The sequence below is a fragment of the Schistocerca piceifrons genome, chromosome X (assembly GCF_021461385.2).
Source record: "Schistocerca piceifrons isolate TAMUIC-IGC-003096 chromosome X, iqSchPice1.1, whole genome shotgun sequence".
Taxonomy (NCBI): Eukaryota; Metazoa; Arthropoda; class Insecta; order Orthoptera; family Acrididae; genus Schistocerca; species Schistocerca piceifrons.
The window spans coordinates 350,889,636-350,911,298 of NC_060149.1; the positions used below are offsets into that span (position 1 = coordinate 350,889,636).

Here is a 21,663-nt window from a genome sequence, read left to right on the forward strand (position 1 = left end):
AACAACCTAAGGCCATCACACACATCCATGCCCGAGGCAGGATACGAACCTGTGACCACAGCAGTCACGTGGTTCCAGACTGAATTGCCTAGAACCACTTGGCCACCATGGCTGGCTCAATGTTTATTACTAAGGATGATGGATGACTTGTTAAGCTTATAAATTTCCACCATACATCAAATTTTGATTGAAGATTTACGCATGCTAAAGGTTGGAGCCAAAATGTTGCTGAAAAACCTGACAACTCAGCAAAGGGACACTCGTAGAAATGTGTTTCTTGGTCTACTTGAGAGGACTGCCAATGACCATGAATGGTTTAGCTGTGTGATCATGAGTAATGAATTCTGGATTTTTTTGGTACAATCCTGACACAAAGCAGCAAAGTGAGGAGTGGCACACTGAAACATCTCCTCAAGTGAAAAAAGCTCGAATGAGCAAAACAAAGATCAAAATAATGCTGATTTGCTTTCTTTGACTGTAGGGTATCATACATAAAGAATTTGTTCCTCCAGGACAAACTCTCAACCACATGTTTTACAAGAATGTCGTTGAAAAGCTCAGGAAAAGGGTGAACTGAGTGAGATTGGACATCACAGACAAGAGTATGCTGCTTCAATACAATGCCACATGCCAACAGCTACTTCTATCAGTTGTGCCACTTCCCCCCCCCCCCCCCCCCTTCCCTTCCTATTTCACCTGATCTGAGTCCTTGTGACTTTTTTCTTTTCCCAAAATGGAAAATGTATCTTAAAAGGGTGTAAGTTTGAGACTCTGTAGAACATTCAAAATAAAGTGACTGACACACTAAAGACCCTACTAATTGAAGCCTTTCCTAGCTCCTACCAATACAGAGAACAACAACTTTGGCAGTGTATAGCTGCTGAAAGGAAGTGCTTTCAAGGTGACAATATTGCTGTTTGAGAAAAAATTAAAACTTTGTTAGATATAAGTCAGCCTCACTACTTTTCTCACACACCTCATATCTCATTCCAAGGCCAGAAGAGCTAATGCCAAGGCTATCAGATGGATAGTACTTCTCTAAAATTAATATACCTGAAGCTTATTTACTATAACTGGTAGATGAACAATCCGACCAAGTCAAGGTCATCATCACTCCATTTTAGTTGTATGGATACAACAGGTTGCCTTTCAGAATTGTTAGCACACCAGCAATTTTCTGTTGTAGTTTGGTGCAACTAATTCAAAACAGGTCAAACCCAGTCAGTTATCTGCACAATATATTAGTAAGTGGCACTACAAGAAACCAACATCTTGCTAATTTATGTCTGCTGTTTCAAACACTGCAACAAGATGGACTAAAGTGAAACCTACAAAAGTGTAAATTGTTTCAAGAGCAAGTGGGGCACTTTGGCCACATATTGAGTCATAAAGGACTTTAACCAACTCAGCAACAGGTGGAAACCATAGTAAAAATCCAAGTGTCAAGACTTTCTGTCATTTCTCAGAAAATTGAATTACTGTACAAAACTTATATGAAATGCTGCCCAGACTGCCAGACTGCTTAATAATATATGCAACAACAATAGAAAATATGAATGTTCACAGCACTGTCAGGAGGCTTTTCATAAGTTAAAACATTATCTGAAGTCCTCTCCGTGTCTGGTGACCTATGAACCATCAAAATGCTTTATCCTGGCCACTGACATATCTCAACAGGCCACTTAAGCAGTTATTTCCCACAAGAGTGATGATGAGCTCAAGAAACACATCACATATGCATCTAAAATGCTCACTGCAGCCAAGATCAATTACTCACAAAACAAATACGGAGTATTGGCTAGTATAAAAACAATTCCATTTCTAAACAGCACAGAATTTTACCTCATAATGACCATAAACCATTAATTTCCTTGGTCAGTTCTAAGAACCAACTTAAAGAGAGAGAGAGAGCACAACACCTATATCATTGGGCCATCTTCCTCAGCAACTACCATTATTCCATTCATTATTAACCAGCAGCTCAACAATGTTCACATTGGTCCCCAATGGTATCACACTGGTATGACACACCAACCAGCTGCACCCACACTTAAAAGGGAACATTCCCAAATGTCAATAAATGTGTACAGGGAGAAAAATTGTGGAATATTTTTTTGTTTGTTTGTGCTCAGTTTCACTTTTAAGGATAAAACATACCCCTAAAGCAGACAGCATTTTAGGTTCAGAAGAAATTTCTCCAAAATGATAACCTATAAAAAATGGTTTTAATATAAAACTTGACATGTAATTAATGTTCTTGAAAACTTTATAGTCAACTTTTGTAATAATCTGAAATTTTACAAAATATCCCACCACCAATAATTCATTTTGAAAAATAAAAAAATTTATTACAACATAAATTAAAGAAGCTTTCAAGCAGCATACAGCCTCGTGTTACAAAACTGGTTTCTGAACTACCATTTTTGGAAAACAAGCAGTACACAGTGTGCTGTCATAGTGTTTCCAACGTACCCAATTAAAAGTATCTAAACATTCATTAAAATTTTAAATATTTATTTTACTTATATTTATTTTGTTTTAAATTGTTATTTTACATTTCAGTCATCATTTTTTGTTGTTTTTTAGTTTACCATTCACATTCATGTATAATACAAAACTCCTTATTGTGGTAGAAATAATTGCAATAATGATAATCTGTAAATAAATGCCTAAAACATAATGTTCCTTTACACGATGCACATAAAATGAACAAACTTTCTTCACATAATACAGTATACACAATGGAGAAGACAATATAAAACAAAGTTAAGCAGCATTTCAAATTGTCACAAGTGATCCTCTAAGTATCCTGATCTGTATCAGCCCTATTTCACTACATTGGTAAGCCTTGGCAAAGACAGTTCATTATATATTAATGACTGCAGCTTGATTATATTGTTTCTTAAGCTGAGACTGAGATCATAATCATCCAACATAACTAGATCTGAAACTCTACTTACAAAGTTCTTCCACCATCAAAAGCTTTATATGTCTCACAGCTGTATCTGAGCCATCAACCTCTTTGAGATCATCAGGTGAACACGTTTGTTGTCCTCAGGTATGATGCTCTAAACAGTTTTTTGACATTGACCACTGCAAGAATCTAACAATAATACAAATATTTCTCCCTCACTGGAAAATAAAACATTTTTCAAATATTTTTTGACCTGGTCACACATATATTTACCTGACTTCAATGCTGACACAAGGCCATTTGCGGCTCCAAAAAGATATTCTGAGATTCTTGTCTAAAGTAACCATTAGTTTCCTTTAAAACTATGAAAAACTGGGCTATAAAACTTTGTGAGACGATTGTTCAGTTCTAGTTCTGTTGAATGATCATGATGTCAATCTCAACTTGAGAAATAATACAATCGAGCTGCAGTCACTAGTACATAATCAATGCTCTTCACTACAGCTTACCAATGTACTAAAATATGCCTCATACAGATCAGGATATTCGGGATATTTAGAGGATCAGCCATGGCAATTTGAAATGGTGAGGGCAAATTGCGCAAAATTTAAATTTTCAAGAACATTAATTACATATCAACTTTTACCTAAAAAACATTTTTGTATATCATTGCTTCAAAGATATTCCCTCTAAACCTAAAATGCAAAATTATGTTTGAGGCTGTGTTTTGGGCTGTGAAATTGAGCACAAACAAAACAATGTGGGTTGCATCATTTTGCCTCTTCTCCATACCCACCAAGTTTTATCAAGATCGTTTATTGACACTTGGGGATATTAGTAGCTTCCACCCTAAGAAAACCACCATTGTCCCGGGAGACACCTCAATACAACTTTAGACCTCTGACAGACCCCCATATCCAGGTTCAGTCAACCAGAGCTGGTCCACCAAGGAATGGGATCCGTTTTCACCTCCAGCACCACTGACTTCCATCACAGACCTGAAGGCTGGAACACCAGTTCCAACCAACTCCAGTACCAATACTATGCACCCACCACAAGCTGAGGACACAGTGACACCAGACATGAAGATGGACAGTAAACCTTTAGCTGGCTTGCCCACCAACCCCTTCCTTACCCAGACAGAAATCCCAATACTGGCAGGGACAACTCAGGCCTACATGACAGTTAAAGTGGAAAGGGATATTACATATCTATCATCCAACAGCAAGGTTGATACCTTGCAATGGCCATCATCAGTGACTCCTGTAGCAACCAGCAAATTTCACCAGCTGGCTGCCACATGTGTTTAACCACTTATGTCAAGCCACAGATACAAACCATTCACCAGGCAGCTGCAAGGTACTTCAAATTGTGTTGTGGTAAGGTCTCTGCCTTGCTTACAGCATACTTTCATGACCTGACTGTTTACTAGATATCAGCTGGACTTCATTTTGCATTGATGTGCTAAGTATTATTGATGGATTTGCTTGATCTTGTATGATCTGGATTATTGTCTTGGCTTTTTATCCTTATTTTCTGTGTACTAAAGAGTGTGTTGCACTGTAGCAGGTGTCATGTATTTGTAAGGTTGGTCCATCCAGCGACACTGATTTGGGTTTTCCGTAGTTTCTCTAACCGTATTCGCACAAATGCCGTGATGGTTCCAACAACCCAACTACAAGACTATGCAGAGTTTATGTGTCATCCTTGTCAAACTAGACCTATAAGTATATAAATGCCTGCCTGTATGAATTACGTTTATCTTGTTCTAAAACTGTAATACCATGACATGTACAATATCCTTTGTAAAAGGGATCCTAAGGGGAATAGCCAGCCGGTGTGGCCATGCGGTTCTAGGCGCTTCAGTCTGGAACCACGTAACCGCTACGGTCGCAGGTTCGAATCCTGCCTCGGGCATGGATGTGTGTGATGTCCTTAGGTTTGTTAGGTTTAAGTAGTTCTAAGTTCTAGGTGACTGATGACCACAGATGTTAAGTCCCATAGTGCTCAGAGCCATTTGAACCTAAGAGGAATAAAAACATCACTACTACTACCACTACCACTACCACTACCACTACCACTACTACTACAACTACTACTACTACTACTAGTACATAATGCAATTGAACCCCACAGGCAAGTAATTTATGACATGATAAAATATGTATACACGTAAACTTCACCAAATTAATTTTACAAGTTTTAACAATAGCAATTATTAACAGTCTGAGTTGTTATATGGTTTTGATTTCCAACATCAAGGAGGCAAGAGGGGAAAAAAGAAGGAAAAACTAACAGGTAAATATTTTCTAGCTGTACCTGTAATCCAATAAAAGCCAACTGATTGAGTGCCAGTCAACCAAAAATGTTCTTATTGAAAGGCAACTTGAGTTTAAGTTTGAGTAGATATACCTATTAATACCATTCTCAACAGTAAGAACTAGCAGCCATGTTTGGCAGATAACTAGTGGGAAAAATCAACAGTCAGACTCAAAAACTCAAAATCACACTTTTTGTTTGGGCAGCCATAGTAAAACACCAGGAGAGAGAAATACATTGTGGGTAAGAAGTACATTATTCAAAGTCATTATCAGTAGAAATATTGCCTAATTAGTAGAGATACATGGGAAGAAAAGTAGACTTGATTCAGAGACAAGAAATGTTCATGTCTCAGAGGGTACCAATTATCAGGAAGCAACGTAAGTACACACATTAAAATGAAAGGTAGCTGAAGGAGAAGAAGAAGAAGAAAGATCTAATAACAGTAGCAGTAACCATCTCTACCATGGAAAATACTTAGAAGCATAGTTTTCTCTACTTATTGCACGTGATAATGGTTTTTGAACTGCGAATGACATGCACTGTAATTCAGTGGAAAAGCTGCTATAGTCAGAACACAGAGTCTATAGTAGTGCATTGTCAACTGGGTCACAGTGAAGTAATTTCTTTAGTTTCTATTTTTTCCATTTAAGGAGACAGTGAAAGATAGGGAACTGTAACGTATATATCCAGTGATAAAAAGTGATGGTAACGTATGAGATGGACTGATACATTTTTGTTGAAAATTGTAATGTTTGAGGACCATCTTCAGTCACTAAGGAACATAGGTGAATATATTGTTACACACTTATCAACATGAAGGTATTAACAAATATGATGAAAAAGTTGAAATATATACATCCCTCAAGGCAGATATCCAGTGACTTTTCAAAGATAAGTGTATAAAATGACTGAAAGCTTGAATTTTCAAGGCTTGTTAGGCATTAAGTATTTATTAGCAATCCTGACCTATGAACTATTTACATACATGGGTATCCTTACGTCTAAACAGGGGATTGGGGCAGAAATATGTAAGTTTAAAATTGTTAACACATTATTAGAGGTGCCAAACAGCTATTAAAACTGTATGTTGTAACTGATATCAGATATTAGAGTTCTCAGCAATGAGAAAGAGAAGTAGGTTTAGGTCACAGCTGTGATCTGTAATCAAGAAAACATTTAAATATAATGAATCCAGGAATTGTCACAGAATTTATGATTCTCATATAATAAATCATATTGATATTTGAGAAGCCATGCACTGAATAACTCATGAATGAAACAATGGAGAGTAAAAATGTGTCACACAAGTGCACAAAACAGATGATTAATATATCAGTTTACATTTGTTACGTCCCTGTCACTTTGCACTTCAAACTCAAAAGACAGCTACAAGTTCACTAAATAATGTTGTCATATCCTTTGTACTACTTACAAAAATTATTATATTGCAAATATTCACCGTTGCTTTCGTGGTTTTTGCACCCGTGTGCCAGAGTTAGGTGAACCTTCTGACAGATTTCGCTGTACGTTGGGGGTCGGCAGGCGATGAGCAATGTTACTGCCAGTGAGTGGCATGCGCATAGCGGACGGACAGGAGCCTCTGACTACTCCTGAAAAAAATTCGTTGAAATTTTTTGCTTTACAGTTTCAAACACACATTATACAGGAACTAGAAGGAAGAAGCAAAACTATGTCAGCCAGCAAGATTTGTGAACACACAAAGTTAGAAATTTACAGAGAATATTTTGATAATACTAATGTTTATATTTGAGTGATGTCCACTCTGTCAGATGTGTCCAACAGAACAGACATAATTCAAATACAATTATCTCTGCAAGAGCATGACAACTCCTTGGCATCTGTTTCAGTGCAGAGGTGGTAATATTGTCCAAATGCCAATTTGAGTTAATAATTTGCAAGTAGGGAGTTAAAGGATGAGGGACACTGCATTGCAGTATGTGATAAGTTGGAAATTTGAGTTATTGAGGGACAGTGTGTGGATGGCCAAAGTGGTTCAGGCAACCACTCACAAGAAGCAGCAAATCTGGGTTTGAGTCCCGTCCAGCACAAATTTTCAACTTTCGCCATTGCATTATGACAATGCCCTGTACAGCTAGAAGTAAAAAATTGCCAGCCATCCCTTCCCTTTCTTTCCCCATTCTCTAGTTCATATAAAAATAATACTAATGGACGTACCAGGTACAAAACGGACTCCAAAAACTGGAACAGTTGGGTAGTGCATGGCAGGAGACTTGTCAGTGGCAGTGCGCTCCTTGGGGGCAGGACCACGGCACAATGGGCCCCTTACAGGCACAGAGTCACGGATCGGCCTTGGAGGTGAACTCATCTGTAATCAGCCATTCATCATATTCCTACTGTACATGTGACTTAATTACCATTAAGAGTATTTGTGAGATCATTGTTCTGAGTATTTAATCAAAGCATTACAAGAAGTATCCTCTTAATAAGACTTGATATTTTTGTTATTATATGCTATTACATTTTCTTAGATAATAATTTGTAGCCACAAAAATTAATTATAAATATACTGTAGCAAACACAAACTCTACATAGAGTTGCTACACCTCTCCGAGGTTCTTAAGGACCTTCAATGTACTTTTAATATTTTATAAGTCAACAATTTTTTCTTTTTTGGTGTCAAATTTTTAGAATAATCAAAATTAAGTATATTTCATATTTGTATTTCTATTACACCTTTTATGCACTCATACCGGTACAGGCTAACAAATAAATAACTCACTGAACAGTGTGAATGAAAATGCCATTTAGAGGATACACTGCAAGAATTTCAGTATCTTACTTTTTCATCTTAGCAAAACACTAAGAACAATAATTTTTGAAAATATTTCTCTTTGAGTACAGCTGTTTCTTTTTTATTACTTAAAAATGGACATGATCGCCATAATCACAAGAAACTTTTTTGTGGACTCATAGCACCTGCTCCGTTCACAACCACCATTTTATCATCTTGGTGTGAGGTCTGAAGATGCTTTAAAACAGACCAAAACTGGTAGCTTCATAAAGAAAGAAGTTTCTTGCAGTTGTGACTGTTCATGTTCATTTTTAACTAATAAAACTAACAACAATGGTTGATATGTTGTTTCCAGTTGAGTAGAATAGTTGAAAGACTATGTAGTGAATGTTACTAGATTTGTTATTCACTCTGAAGCTACTGTAAACATGCCTTAAACTGATGATTATTGGATTACCTTCTCTTACAATTTCACTAGATCTCTCATGAGGGTCCAGCTTATAGAACACATGTGAACCTCAACAACATCAAAATACTCAACATATCAAGGTAGGAGCAAAGAAGTTTACAGTTTAGGACCATTTTGTTATTGAGTTCATTATACAAGTAGACAGGGTGTTGAACAGCATCTTATATTCAATAAAATACTTAATTGCACTACTTTCATAAACTGTGTAAAAGTATAGCGCTTTCACACTACTGAGTGGTGTTCATTGTTCAACATACATTCAACACTAGTTTCAAAGTGCAAGAAGATAAATTTGACTGCAGTGAAAATATTTAGGATTTTCACAATCTGTCTAAATGTGAAAATTGAACTTCACAGCCACGGCACCCTGAGAATGCTCTTACCTAAATTTCCATGTTCCTTTTATGATTCAGACTGTCATGTTGCAAGCTTATGCCATTTGTAGCAGTAAGACATAAAGCTAAAATTTTCAGCACTTACACACTGACATTTGACTTGGATTTAAAATTATTTTGTTATTCAGTTATCCTTGTGATACATTCAATAATACATTTTGTGGTCAAGACTAAATTCTAAGCATAAGTGCTCAAATTGATCACTGACCTCTTTATAGGTTTTCCATCTTAACATCAAATAAAATTTTGAGGATACATTTAATCTATCCTGAATAGCCTCTAATTTTTTTCCAGTGGCATAGTGCAGCAAGTCTAACAGTTTACTGTCCATCAGCATTTTTGCAGAGTGTGCATGCATACACTGTGATCAGTATTACGATTGAGTGTGCTTTTTTAATAATTTTTAATAATCAGTAGGTACATTACATGTTACATGATGTAAATATTTAGTTAATATCTACTTTGAAGGTAGCAAGAGCTTATAAAAGTTACCAATTATACCAGGACTTTGAAGCCCACTTATTTAAAGCAAAATATAATTTATAACTTCTTTTCCAGTTCATTGGATATTAATAATTTTGGGTTAATGCTATTAATTAGTCAAGAAGATGCAGGCTCACTAAGCAAGTACTCAGAGGAGGAGTATCTTCTAAATCTACATCTGCATAATTACTCTGCAATTCACAATTAAATGCTTGGCAGAGGGTTCATTGAACCATTTTCAAGCTATTTCTCTACTGTTCCACTCTTTAAATCCTTGAACAGTGTACGGGAGAAACGAGCACTTAAAATTTTTCATGCAAGCTCTGGTTTCTCTTATTTCTTTATGATGAACATTCCTCTACATGTGTGTGAGTGGCAAGAAAATATTTTCATACTTGGAGGACAAAGTTGGTGACTGAAATTTCATGAGAAGATCCTGCTGCGATGAAAGAGTCTTTGTTTTAATGATTGTCACTCCAGTTCGCGTATTATATCTGTAGCACTCTCTCCCCCCTTTCACAATAATATAAAATGTGCTGTCCTTCTTTGAACTTTTTTGATGTCTTCCGTCAATCTTCTCTGGTGCAGATTGCACACCGGACAGCAGTACTCCAGAAGAGGGTGGACAAGCATGGTGCACATAGTCTCTTTAGTAGCCCTGTTGCATTTCCTAAGTGTTCTGCCAATAAATTGCACTCTTTGGTTTACTTTTCCCACAGCATTATCTATATGATGATTACAATTTAAGTTATTCATAATTGTAATCCCTAAGTATTTAGTTGAATTTACAGCCTTTACATTTGTGTGTTTTGTATTGTAACCAAAATATAGTGGTTTCCTTTTAGCACTCATGTGGATGACTTCACACTTTTCATTATTTAGAGTCAAGTGTCACTTTTTACACCATGCAGATATTTTGTTTGAGTTGCTTTGCAATGTGTTTTTATCATTTGATGACTTTATAATATAGTAAATGGCGGCATATTCTTAAACAATTTAAGAGGGCTGCTTAGATTGTCTCCCAAATCATTTGTGTAAATCATCTGAGGTCCTATAACACTTTCTTGGGAAACATCAGATACTACTTCTGTTTTACTTTATGACTTAATCATTAATTAACTGTTGCAAACTAAATGGCATAATTGCTTTCATGATAACTGATTTCATTTTAGGTCAAAAAAATGAAAAATTATGGTTGAACGATATTTTAATTTTATCAGTGGTACAATTCCCAACCTAAAATACTGCTTGTGTAGCCCAGTGTGATATGAAAATGTGGGTTGTGCGCCTTGCAAGTTGTCTGGGAACATTAAGACATTTTGTTGAAACCAAGGATTGCCCATAGAAATTGGAATGGATGGGATTCATACTCATTTTCAGTTGGATATTAAAGCCTGACTTTGTTTTCTGCTTCACAAAGGGGGCATCTTGAAGATTATGCCTCTGGTAACCCCAATAAGAAAGAAGTGGATAAATCATTAGCTGTGTGGCTGTTGAGAAAAGGCATACTCTGTCAAAACTTTGTCAATACTGGATGTTAAAATAGGTAAGCCCTTAGAATCTCAAAGTATTGAGCAACACTGTTAGGTACTCAGCTACAAATCTGTAAGTAGTAGTCTAGGTGACAACTCCCACAGACCTCAAACTACAACCCAACTCATAGCCAGGGGCATGAATAGGCTGAGTATCAAAAAGAAAGAAAGGAAACAAGAAAAAGAAAAGTGGTAAAAGTGAAAACACATACATCAAAGTATGTTCACAAATGTCAACAACATGTTAACAGTCAACCAGAAATAGAACTCATTTTCTCCATGTGCTGTTGTCTCTGGACCATGTTCTTCCATATAGGTGAGCTACAGCACTTCTGCCATACTTCACTTCACTGACCAGTCCTGCTGCATTCCGTGCATTATCGAGACACATTTGCTTACTGCGGTATGTGCCACGAGACCTCCTACCCTCATTATCTTTTGAAAACTAATTGAGCATTTTATATGTTATGTCACCACATTAGACACTCATAGAAATTTTTGATTACAAAATTTAACTACAGCTAAGTATTGCATTTGTATATAATTAAATAGTAGGAAAAGAAAAAAAATATGGAGAGGGGAAAATGAAGAAGCATAGAAAAATTATTCAGCATTACTAACATGGCCGAATAAAACAACAAAAAAGGAAAACTGAAGAATCAACATTAATATGATCATATATCGGGATTATACATAACACAGTGTAACCAAAAATGTGAATTTAGTGCAACAGAGAAGAAAACAACAATGGTGTACTATTGTATTCAACAGAATTTATTGTTTTAAATTAAATTCTCTAGACATTAATTAGTTACACCAGTTCAGCATTTGAATTAAGGTAGTTTTACAGGTGCCTTGTAGTACCCCTTGTTCAAAATGTACTATGATTTCATAAACTAGCATTGTTCATATGTGCAACTGGCAAGGCTTCAAAGTTATTTAGTAAGTTTACAGTCATTAAATTGATTTTTACAGTAGCAGTTTAATTTCCAACCCTTACATCATGATCCTAACATATCAGATTCATGCAAACAACAATGACCAAAAATGCTACTGAATTTAAATTAGTGAGAAGAGTCATTGGTGAAAATTGGATTGCCAGTAGTCTGCTGATAGATTCATTAATCCAGGTAGCATTTCTATGTGCCTGCTTCAGACTGCTAAGTATCATCCTACAGTTAGTTGGTGTGATCTGCTCATTTGGTTGAGTGCTCCAACTGAAATTTTGGCCCAACACACTCACTAAATATTTTGACAAATCTGTTGGTCTAATGCATTCTAAAACCTAAGAAATGTAACTTGCAGTCACCCTTACTTTTAACAAGCAACAGTTCCCTAAGATATTGTAAGATAACAGTATATTAATATCTACATCATTGTCATCATCATCATCATTGTATCAAAATACTCTGCATATTTTTATAAATCAGTTCTTAGTGCATTGCCTCAGCATAACTTCTAAAAAGTTGTAATTCAGATAAATCCATCATCTGAAAAACATTTGCCCAAAAATTTATGAAGTACCTGCATCATGCAATGTTTTAAGAACTATAGTAGCAACAAACTTTCAAAACTTTACAAAGCTGTATCTTTCTTTTGTTTCCACCTATGTTTAGGGAAGTGTACCTTTCTATGATTTTTTTCTTGGTGTAGTTCTTTCCTCTTCCAACTTTACTCCTTTAATTTCGTATGGTTCTCTCAAACTGAGTAAGGCATGGTGAGCCTGTACATGGGCACCTTTACCCAGCTGGAATGTTTTTTACAGCCAGTCTGGCGGCAAACCAATCCATGTGAGGTAACCCTCAGGAACACAAATGAAAAATATCCTGAATTAAATGAAGCTTTTACTATCTTAGAATTTCTTGATATTTTTGAGATAGCCAGTTCTCAGGGTACTGTGTTCTTTGACAGTTAGCTGAAAAATCTGAAAATTAGCATACGTAAAAAAAAAAAAAAAAAAAAAAAAAATGCTTTTAGTAAAATGTTATCTGTGGAAGGGGATCATGACTAAACACTCTCCCACTCCCTTTTCAATCTCCTCCTTTTACAAATGCATAATAGCTCTTCCCTGCCTTCACTGATTACTGTCACAGCACATTTCATGTGATTGAGATATTTGGGTCTGCAACTCATGGTCTAGTGGCTATTGTTGATACCTCTGGATAACAGGGCCCTGGATCCAATTCCTGGCAGGGTTGGGGATTTTCTCCACCCGGGGACTTGGTGTTTGTGTTGTCCTCATCATCTTATCATCATTCAGGAAGTTTCGAGATTGGAACTGGGTGCTGATGACCTCAATGTTGAATGCCCCCCCCCCCCTTCCCCAAACCAACATTATCAATCATCATCAAGATATTTGGGGTTTGACCTTTGAAAAAACAGTCTATGTTGTATGTATAGATTATGTCCCTCATAATGCAGGAGGTACTGTGAATCTGTATTGCAGTGACCCCAGTATCCTAATCTGACTACCAATAACTTAATCTGCAGGTTTGGGGGTGGGATTCTTGTTATCTTGATCCTATGGCCCACACAATACACAACATAATGCATTTCTTTATTATGCCATGTTGCCCAGCAAAAAGAGGACCATCAACAGGGCACCAACAGGTGTGGTGTAAAACGCATGAGCAAGATTAAGGAGTACAATTCATGTTGTTCATCACAACATTACCCTGTAGCACTCTTTACAAAGGTGATGGGTCCAAATGGTAACAGTTTGGGTTCATGATATAATCATACAACATGCAATGGGGAAAAAGTGTTGCTACACAGTGTAATATAAAACTATTCAGTCCACTACACATTTCACAAGTTCAAGACCAATTGAGGACCATTTTAACAAAACTCAACAAACATCATTTTTAATGAATTATGGTACTTTAATATGAGCCTCACACAATGGCTAAAAGAAAATACAACAAAGATAAGTATTTTCCATTGTAAAATGTGCCTGAATATAGCAAATTTTCGCAACATTCCACAAAATTCAAGAATTAAATTGAAACAATGGAGGAAATAACACGCAAAACAGGATACTTGTGTTTTGACAGTCTTATTCATTTTAGGGTTAGCTGGTATATGAATAAAACAAATGTTGAACAGGATGATTTCTTACGACGATTAGTGTAGGCACATTACACTTTTGATGGAAAATAAATATGTAAAAGCTGGAAACAATTTTAATAGATGTTAGACATCCAAAATAAACGTTAAATGAGTCTTTTGAGGGTCGAAACACCAAAAAAATTTTGCTTATAACTTGGAAACAATACAACCTATAAAAAATTTCCAAAACACCTGAATAAAATACTATGAAATTCTGTGTAGAATGGTCTATTTAAGATTTCAAATTGGTGCAGCTGTTTAGCCACAATCAATCATCAAAAATTTGCAATTTTTACCAATTTGAAATGGTGCATTGCAAACCACCACCTGTACCAACTTAACTTTACTCCTCTGCCGGTCTTGGTTCATAAAAGAATCATCACTGTCCTGTATCTTACAACAAATTATTAAAATAGAGAAGTAGAACACATTAATGAGAGAGGCTTTGCAGTCAATGAGAGATTATATGTACTTTGAGATATAAAGCAAGTGGTAGAACATTGGAATGCTTAAAGTGAAGTAATTATATCAGTCCTGTCAGAACACAGTCAGGTAATAGACATATTTTTTTCTTTTTTTGTGATAAGACTGATACTTATTTCACAGACCACTTACTAGTCACTACATGTGATGTATTTTTCAAAGTACAAGCCTTTTTCAACACTACTGTCTAATTCAGCAAGCAAACAGGCTTGCGATTTTTTTCAATTTGGTAAAGAAAGCAATGCAATAGACAATCTACCATTCGCCACCATAAAATAGTAAATACAGGACTAACCCTGCATAGTCCCATTAAAACTTCTGTTAAAAACTAATTGAAAAACCGAATCAGAGGAAGGATCTGCACAAAGATGAAAGGAAAATGCAGAAGTGTACACAAACACATGTGACTGGTTCCTGAAGCTCTGATAATACCTAGATGGTGAATATTATCAAACCATCAGTAGTCAACCTCATTGCTGAGTATGTTTTGACCATAGTGAGAATCTTTTTGGGGTCATCAATAATGCTTGTCAATATTTTTAGTATTAAAAATACATGCCCTCACATGGTCAATATATTGACAGTTTGGCATTATTAGTGGATGTGTGAGGACCCCTTTATATCAGACTAATTTAATAAATTAGGAAATTTTGAACAAAAGTACCTCTACTGCTACTTCTTTAAGAGAAAAAACAGTGTTCAGTGAAACAGATTTTTCTGTGGAATACTGTCACGTGAATAACACTTACAAAAGCGATCACATTATATCCAACCCAAAAAGTAAGAATTATGACTTGTTATTCAACTACATTATTAAGAAAACAAATTATTTATTTATGAAATAAATTATATTACATGCAGCCAATTATCCTCTGAATATCTCAAAAATAGCATCCATACAATAACTTATACTAAGTGTTATTTAATACTGTATTCTGTGACTTGTCCTGCATTACCAGTACACTCCTTGTATAGTGTTTAATGCACAGGACAAAATAAAATCAAATAAAACCAAAGAATCAGACTAGTTATCAGCTGGACAAAAACACCATCTCAGCAGCTTTTGATGTTGTGAAGAATATAACAGTTTTTTTTAAAATAAGATTGAGGTATCTCTTGTTTTATGTGATGCCATTATTGTAATCCTTGTAAAATATAACTTGAAAACTTAGAGTTATATGGTGTTCATAATTTATCAACAAAAGTAATTGCCTCATACCTATTAGAAAACAATTTGCCTCTGAGTTAAACAGACATTCACCCACCTACCACTTTCTACTGCAATCCTCACAAGTTCATCCTATCCCATCAGAGGCAAGGTCACCAATGAAAGCATCCATGTCATGTAACAACCGTGAAGCAATCACTGTACAATTTCTATGATGGCATGACAGCCAGTCAACTGTCCATCAGAATGAATGACCACTGCCAAATTTTGGCAAGGACAAAGTTGACCACACTGTGGCTCCACATACTGCTTAGCATACATAGCATGCTCAAATTCAATGGTTGCTACACAACCTGTGCCATCTGGATCCTTCCCTATACCACCAGCTTTTCTGAACTATGTAGATGGGAGTTATCCTTGCAACACATCCTTTGTTCCCATGATCCTTCTGGCTTCTATCTTTGCTAACCCACACTCCCCACACTCTCTACCCAATGTTTCCCCTTCCTCTGCACTGTCATCCCCTCCCAGTCCATGCCTCCACTCAGCAGCTCCGGCACCCATGTATCACATACCTACCCTGTGCACCTAGCATCCATCCCTAACAAATTCCTAGCGAGTGCACCTGCTGCCTCCCTCCAAGCTGATAGCTACTAATACCCAGCCCTGTTTCCTGCTCCCTGCCTCTTTCTCCCTCTACCTGGCACAATGTATAGGCACATGTTTTTGTGTGTGTGTGTGTGTGTGTGTGTGTGTGTGTGTGTGTGTGTGTGTGGGTGTGTGTGTGTTTTTCATTCCCTTTTGTGTGTGCCTGTCACTGATTCGATGCTTCTGCTATTGGGTGAGTGCTCCCCTTTACTTCTAAATTATTTACATTGAACATTATTTGTAAAATGATGTCAAGATAACTAATGTGGAAGTTATGAGATGTAGTTTTTACTGAATGTCTATGTGTGTCTTTTTTGGTCTGAATGATAACAATCTAGCATTTTGCCTATCTTTATTTGTAATAAAATACCCTTTCATTTTGCAATCACTACTACTGTATAGCACCATTCGTGTAGCCATTTTCAAGTGAATGTAGTATAATACATCAAATGAGTGTACTTCAGAAATTACAACATTGTGTTGGCAAAAGGACACACAATTTTATTCAGTCTTAATTATTTATTTTTCCATTGCAGTTGCACAGACAATATGGACTGTTGCTGACAAGTTTCAAATGTGTCTGTTCATTATCAAACCTTTATCTGAATGCTACTGGAATAAGCAATGGAATAACATTTATACATGTTGTGCCATTCATGCCTGTTCAGCTACTAACATTCTGTACCTTTCATGTATTCATAAGTGCCCACTATATCAGCCATCAACTCACACTGCGTATCAAGGAAGTTGAATTACTGGCATGTACAGCTAAGTTTAGACTGAATGGTGTTACTAAAATGCTATGTTTATTTTATTATAAATTTAACATTTGTTTACATAATTTAATTCTAATAGTATTGATCCTCTTGGGGTATTGATCATACTTAGTCAGAATATTTATTTAAAATCAACTAAAGCACTGTAGAAAGAAGAAGATTGTATCATATGGTGTTTCACTGAACAAACCTGCACGTTTGGTCGAAATATTCCCATGTTTGGCATCATGGGAGAAAGGTAGGGCCCATTTGGTGCAATAGACCCAGATGCAGGAGCAGGTGGATGAGTCATGTGTGTCAGTCCTGGAGCCTGTTGAAGTGGTGTGTAGCTTGGAGCACCACTCAGATAAAAAAATGGTGATGCAGCAACATTACACATTCCCTGAAATTAAGAGAATTTCTTGTCAGAGACATTTAATTTCTATATTAGCTCTTGCAGTTTAATAATGAAGATCAAAGTTGCTGAAAATCAGGTATTAGACCCAACTCTGATTTGTACAGAGTGTTTCAAAAATACTTTTACAAACTTTGAGGATAGGTTCCTTACATAAAAACAAGAAAAAAGTTCATATAAACATATTCCAGGTACAACTGAACAACTTCAATTATCTATGCAGTCGTTTAACTCATTGTACTGTAAACGGTGTTGTGTTGCCACAGGGATATGTTTACATTCATCAATCATCTGTCTTTAACTTGTCCGTAGTGTACATATGCTACATGCAGTGAGTTAACTGAAAGTCCTCCATTCAAACATGACAGGATATTAATTTCACAAGCATACAGACATGGTTTTAATGTATGGCCACATGAATGGCAATGTCTCATTGACATACTTGGAACATACTCCCCTCAGTATGTCAACGAAACTGATGTGTAATTACATTTCTGTGTGATCTGAGAATCTGATGATGTCAGCTAGTTACTATCAAAACTGGTTACAAAATTAACTATTTCACATCAAGCAGTCTTGCATTCTAATGTAAACTGCAGCATTAGATCCTCCCAACAACATGTGTAAATTATATTTTTGTACTATTATTACACCATGCAATAAACAACTTGTAATAAGAAGCAAATGAAGGTGCATTCACCAAAAACAAAGTACAAATACTTCACGTGTCATACAAGGTTTTATTGAGATTCCTGTTAAGCACCAAGTAAGCCAGTCAGCATTAGGATGTTTTCCTGGTCTGATCTTCATGTCAAGCATGCTCTCAATTTTCAGTATTCCTTGAAATTAAGTGTTTGAAACTGAGTACTGCAAATTATTTTATGGTGTTTATCAGGAAACGCACCATAATTGCATCCTGTAATATTATTTGAAGTAGATTTGCTACCTGCACTTCCAATCATAACCACATATTTTCAGTGCATTACAAGATCTGCCATGAGGGACAACATAAGTGAGAGCACTGCACAGAGCAAGTAAGAGAAAACCTTACATATTGATTTATAATGGTAATCCAAGAAAGGTTTATCTTCCCCTTCACAATCTTGGGTGAACAGGAAGATCAGTAGTAGTAGTAGTAGTAGTAGTAGTAGTTTATTCATCCAGAGACAATTTACATTGCATGGATTTCGTCAAAAAAATACATAGTATATATATATATATATACACACATATAGGGTGAACAATACTATACAAAATACAGATGTGCATAGTAGACTACGTAACATCAGACCACATTGAAATAGCATGTACAACTTCGATTATTTACATTGACGTATGAGAAAGACTTTTTACATGGAATACACAGTTGGTATTTAGATATAACACCATACAATTCTAGCACTTTTGTACATATTATTTATTTAGATCATAGCAACAGTCAGATAAAAATTACTATTGGCACAGAGTACATAAATATAATTACTTAGTATGGAGCTATACCAGGTATTCTTTTACACTATAATAGCCGTTGGTCATTAAAAATTTGAATACTGCTTCTTTAAATGAAGACAATTTTTTTATTTCTTTTATCTTTACTGGTAGTTTGTTATACAATCTACTTCCTTGTTTGTTTCTGCGCCAAAGCCTTGTTAACTCTTTTTATATGAATGTCACTACACTTTCTTGTGTTGTAAGTATGTAGATCCAAGTTGGATTGGAAATTGTTAATATTTCGTTTTACATTAATTACACTTTTCTGTATGTAGATGCACGGTAGGGGTAGAATATTCAGCTGTTTAAATAATTGCTTTGAAGGAGTTAGCCTTGAACTGTTGGTAATTATTCTAACAGCTCGTTTTTGTAGAGTGAAGATGGTTTTGAGATTTTTCTTACTATGACCCCAGAAGATGAGGCCATAGGTAATAGCAGAATGTATATAAGCAAAGTAAACAGCTCTGCTACATTCCCTACTACATACGAAGCTAATAATGCGTAAAGCAAAGCAAGCAGAGCTTAACTTATGTGAGAGATACAGGATATGGGATTTCCAGTCTAAATTTTCATCTATATGTACACCTAAGAATTTTGTGGTAGCAACTCTCACAATTTCTTTATTTTGTATTCTGAGATCTAGATCAGAGTGTGACTTTGCTTTCCTGTAATGGATATAATTAGTTTTAGAGATATTTATTGTTAATTTGTTCACTTCAAACCAATTTTGCAAATATTCTATAACTCTGGTTGCAGATGTTGGCAATACCCGGTTTATGTCAGTTACTACAATGTTTGTGTCATTTGCAAACAGGGTTATATGAGTACCATTTACTGGAATCTTGATATCATTTATGTAAAGAAGAAATAGGAGAGGTCCTAGAACACTCCCCTGCGGTACCCCTATTGGCACAGTCTGAATATCCGATCTGTAAACAATACTTTGGTTTTTACTGCTTGTTGTTGCAATTTCTACTACCTGTTTCCTATTATGGAGATATGACTGAAACCACTTTTTAGCTACTCCTCGTATACCGACATATTCTAATTTGTCTAGCAGGATATCATGTTGGACAGTATCGAATGCCTTTGAGAGGTCCAAATTTATTCCTATTGTACTGTTGTTTTTATCTAGGCCCGTTACAATATTTTCAATGAATTGGGTGATGGCTGACTCTGTACTCATTCCTTTGCGGAAGCCGTGTTGGTTTTACTGTACATATCCTTCTACTTCTTCTACGGACTCATCACTTTTCTGAGAAAGATTTATGGAGGTTTGGCACATGATAAGATCATGCAAACATATGAATTTTGTGGTTATTAATCTTAGTACCTTGTAACCTACTTGAATAATGTGACGATACTATCTGCCTAGCTCAAATATTTGTTAATTATGTATTTTCTGAATTCTTTGGCATGCATTCCAGGTTAATAGTCACTATATGATTAAATGTACCTTTTAAATGTAAATATTACAGAACATCCCATTATCTACCATCATATCGCCTACTCTGAGCTGTTGTGTATGATGATACTCTTTTTCTATGATGTATGATTTAAAGGACAAATAAAAATCACAAGACAAAGACACTTGTATTCAAGAAGATAGTAGTTCAAGTCCTTGTGTAGCCACCCACATATACACTTTCTGTTATTTTTGTAAGTTACTGAAGGCAAACAACAGGATGGTACATTTTAAAGACTGTGGCCTATTTCCTTGCCCATCCTTCCACAATCCAACTTGTGCTCCATCTCTAATAACCTTGTAGTTGATTTGATGTTAAACCCTACAATTTCTTCCTTTTATCACTTATCCTAGACACATTCTTATCTAAATGCTACAAATTTCATGTATATGAATATATGTATCCATGTGTTATTGAAGAACACAGGAAATAAAATCAAAATATGAACAACAGAAACAGATGGAACACTATTTGGAACACATGTGTATCTACAATGCAATTGCAACATGAACAAATGGAACAGGACTGACAGAGACACAGATAAAGTGAAAAATTTTGGTCATTCAGCTCTTGTGCATATAGTGGCTATTAATCTGGAATGCATGCCAATGAATTTAGCAAATATATAATTAACAAATATTTGAACTGCGCAGATAGTATGCATTATTTTTTGCTCTGCAGATATGCTTGAAGTTACATTGTGGAATATCCTTACCTTTCTCTAGCAGCTGTTTGTTATAGTCATTCTTTTTCATTTTTACTGAGAGAGAAATTGCTTAAAAGTTACAAAGTCAGGCACTCAATGCCTATTACTCATTCCGAAAATAAATAGTTTTTGAAATATGATCATTCCTTCCTGTGATATGTATTTGTCAGATGACACTAAGAAGTGCTCAGTGCTGTTACCATATCCTTCAGCTCCACTTCTCTTATAATTGTGATCTCATGTGATCACATCTGACTGCAGTAATATTTATGGAGCAAATGCTCCTGTCATGTGTGCAGATTGTCAAAGTGTGTAGAATACACTGATAAATTTAAATGTTGCTATAGCTGGAAATCGAATTGCTTAAAGTCAATTGACTGGTGAAGCCAAGCTACTGGCATCATTCATTGAAAAAATTGTGTTATGTGCTGTCAAACAAGGCACAGAAAAGTTGGTGCTTCTTTAGTGTGCATAAATTATATCCATTGTTTAATGAAAGGATGACATTCTCCAGTAACAGAAACTGGAGATAAAC

General features: G+C 35.8%; 1 protein-coding gene across 1 annotated transcript in view; it reads right to left on the minus strand.

Moving 5' to 3' along the window:
- Nucleotides 1–21,663, minus strand: part of LOC124722882 (cAMP-regulated phosphoprotein 21) — a 768,630-nt gene that overhangs the window by 20,896 nt on the left and 726,071 nt on the right. The window contains exons 20-22 of the mRNA XM_047248019.1: nucleotides 17,262–17,453; nucleotides 7,433–7,583; nucleotides 6,696–6,846 (exon numbers count right to left, since the gene is read on the minus strand). Of these exons, the coding sequence (XP_047103975.1) occupies nucleotides 6,696–6,846; nucleotides 7,433–7,583; nucleotides 17,262–17,453 (494 nt within the window). The remainder of the gene's footprint in view (nucleotides 1–6,695; nucleotides 6,847–7,432; nucleotides 7,584–17,261; nucleotides 17,454–21,663) is intronic.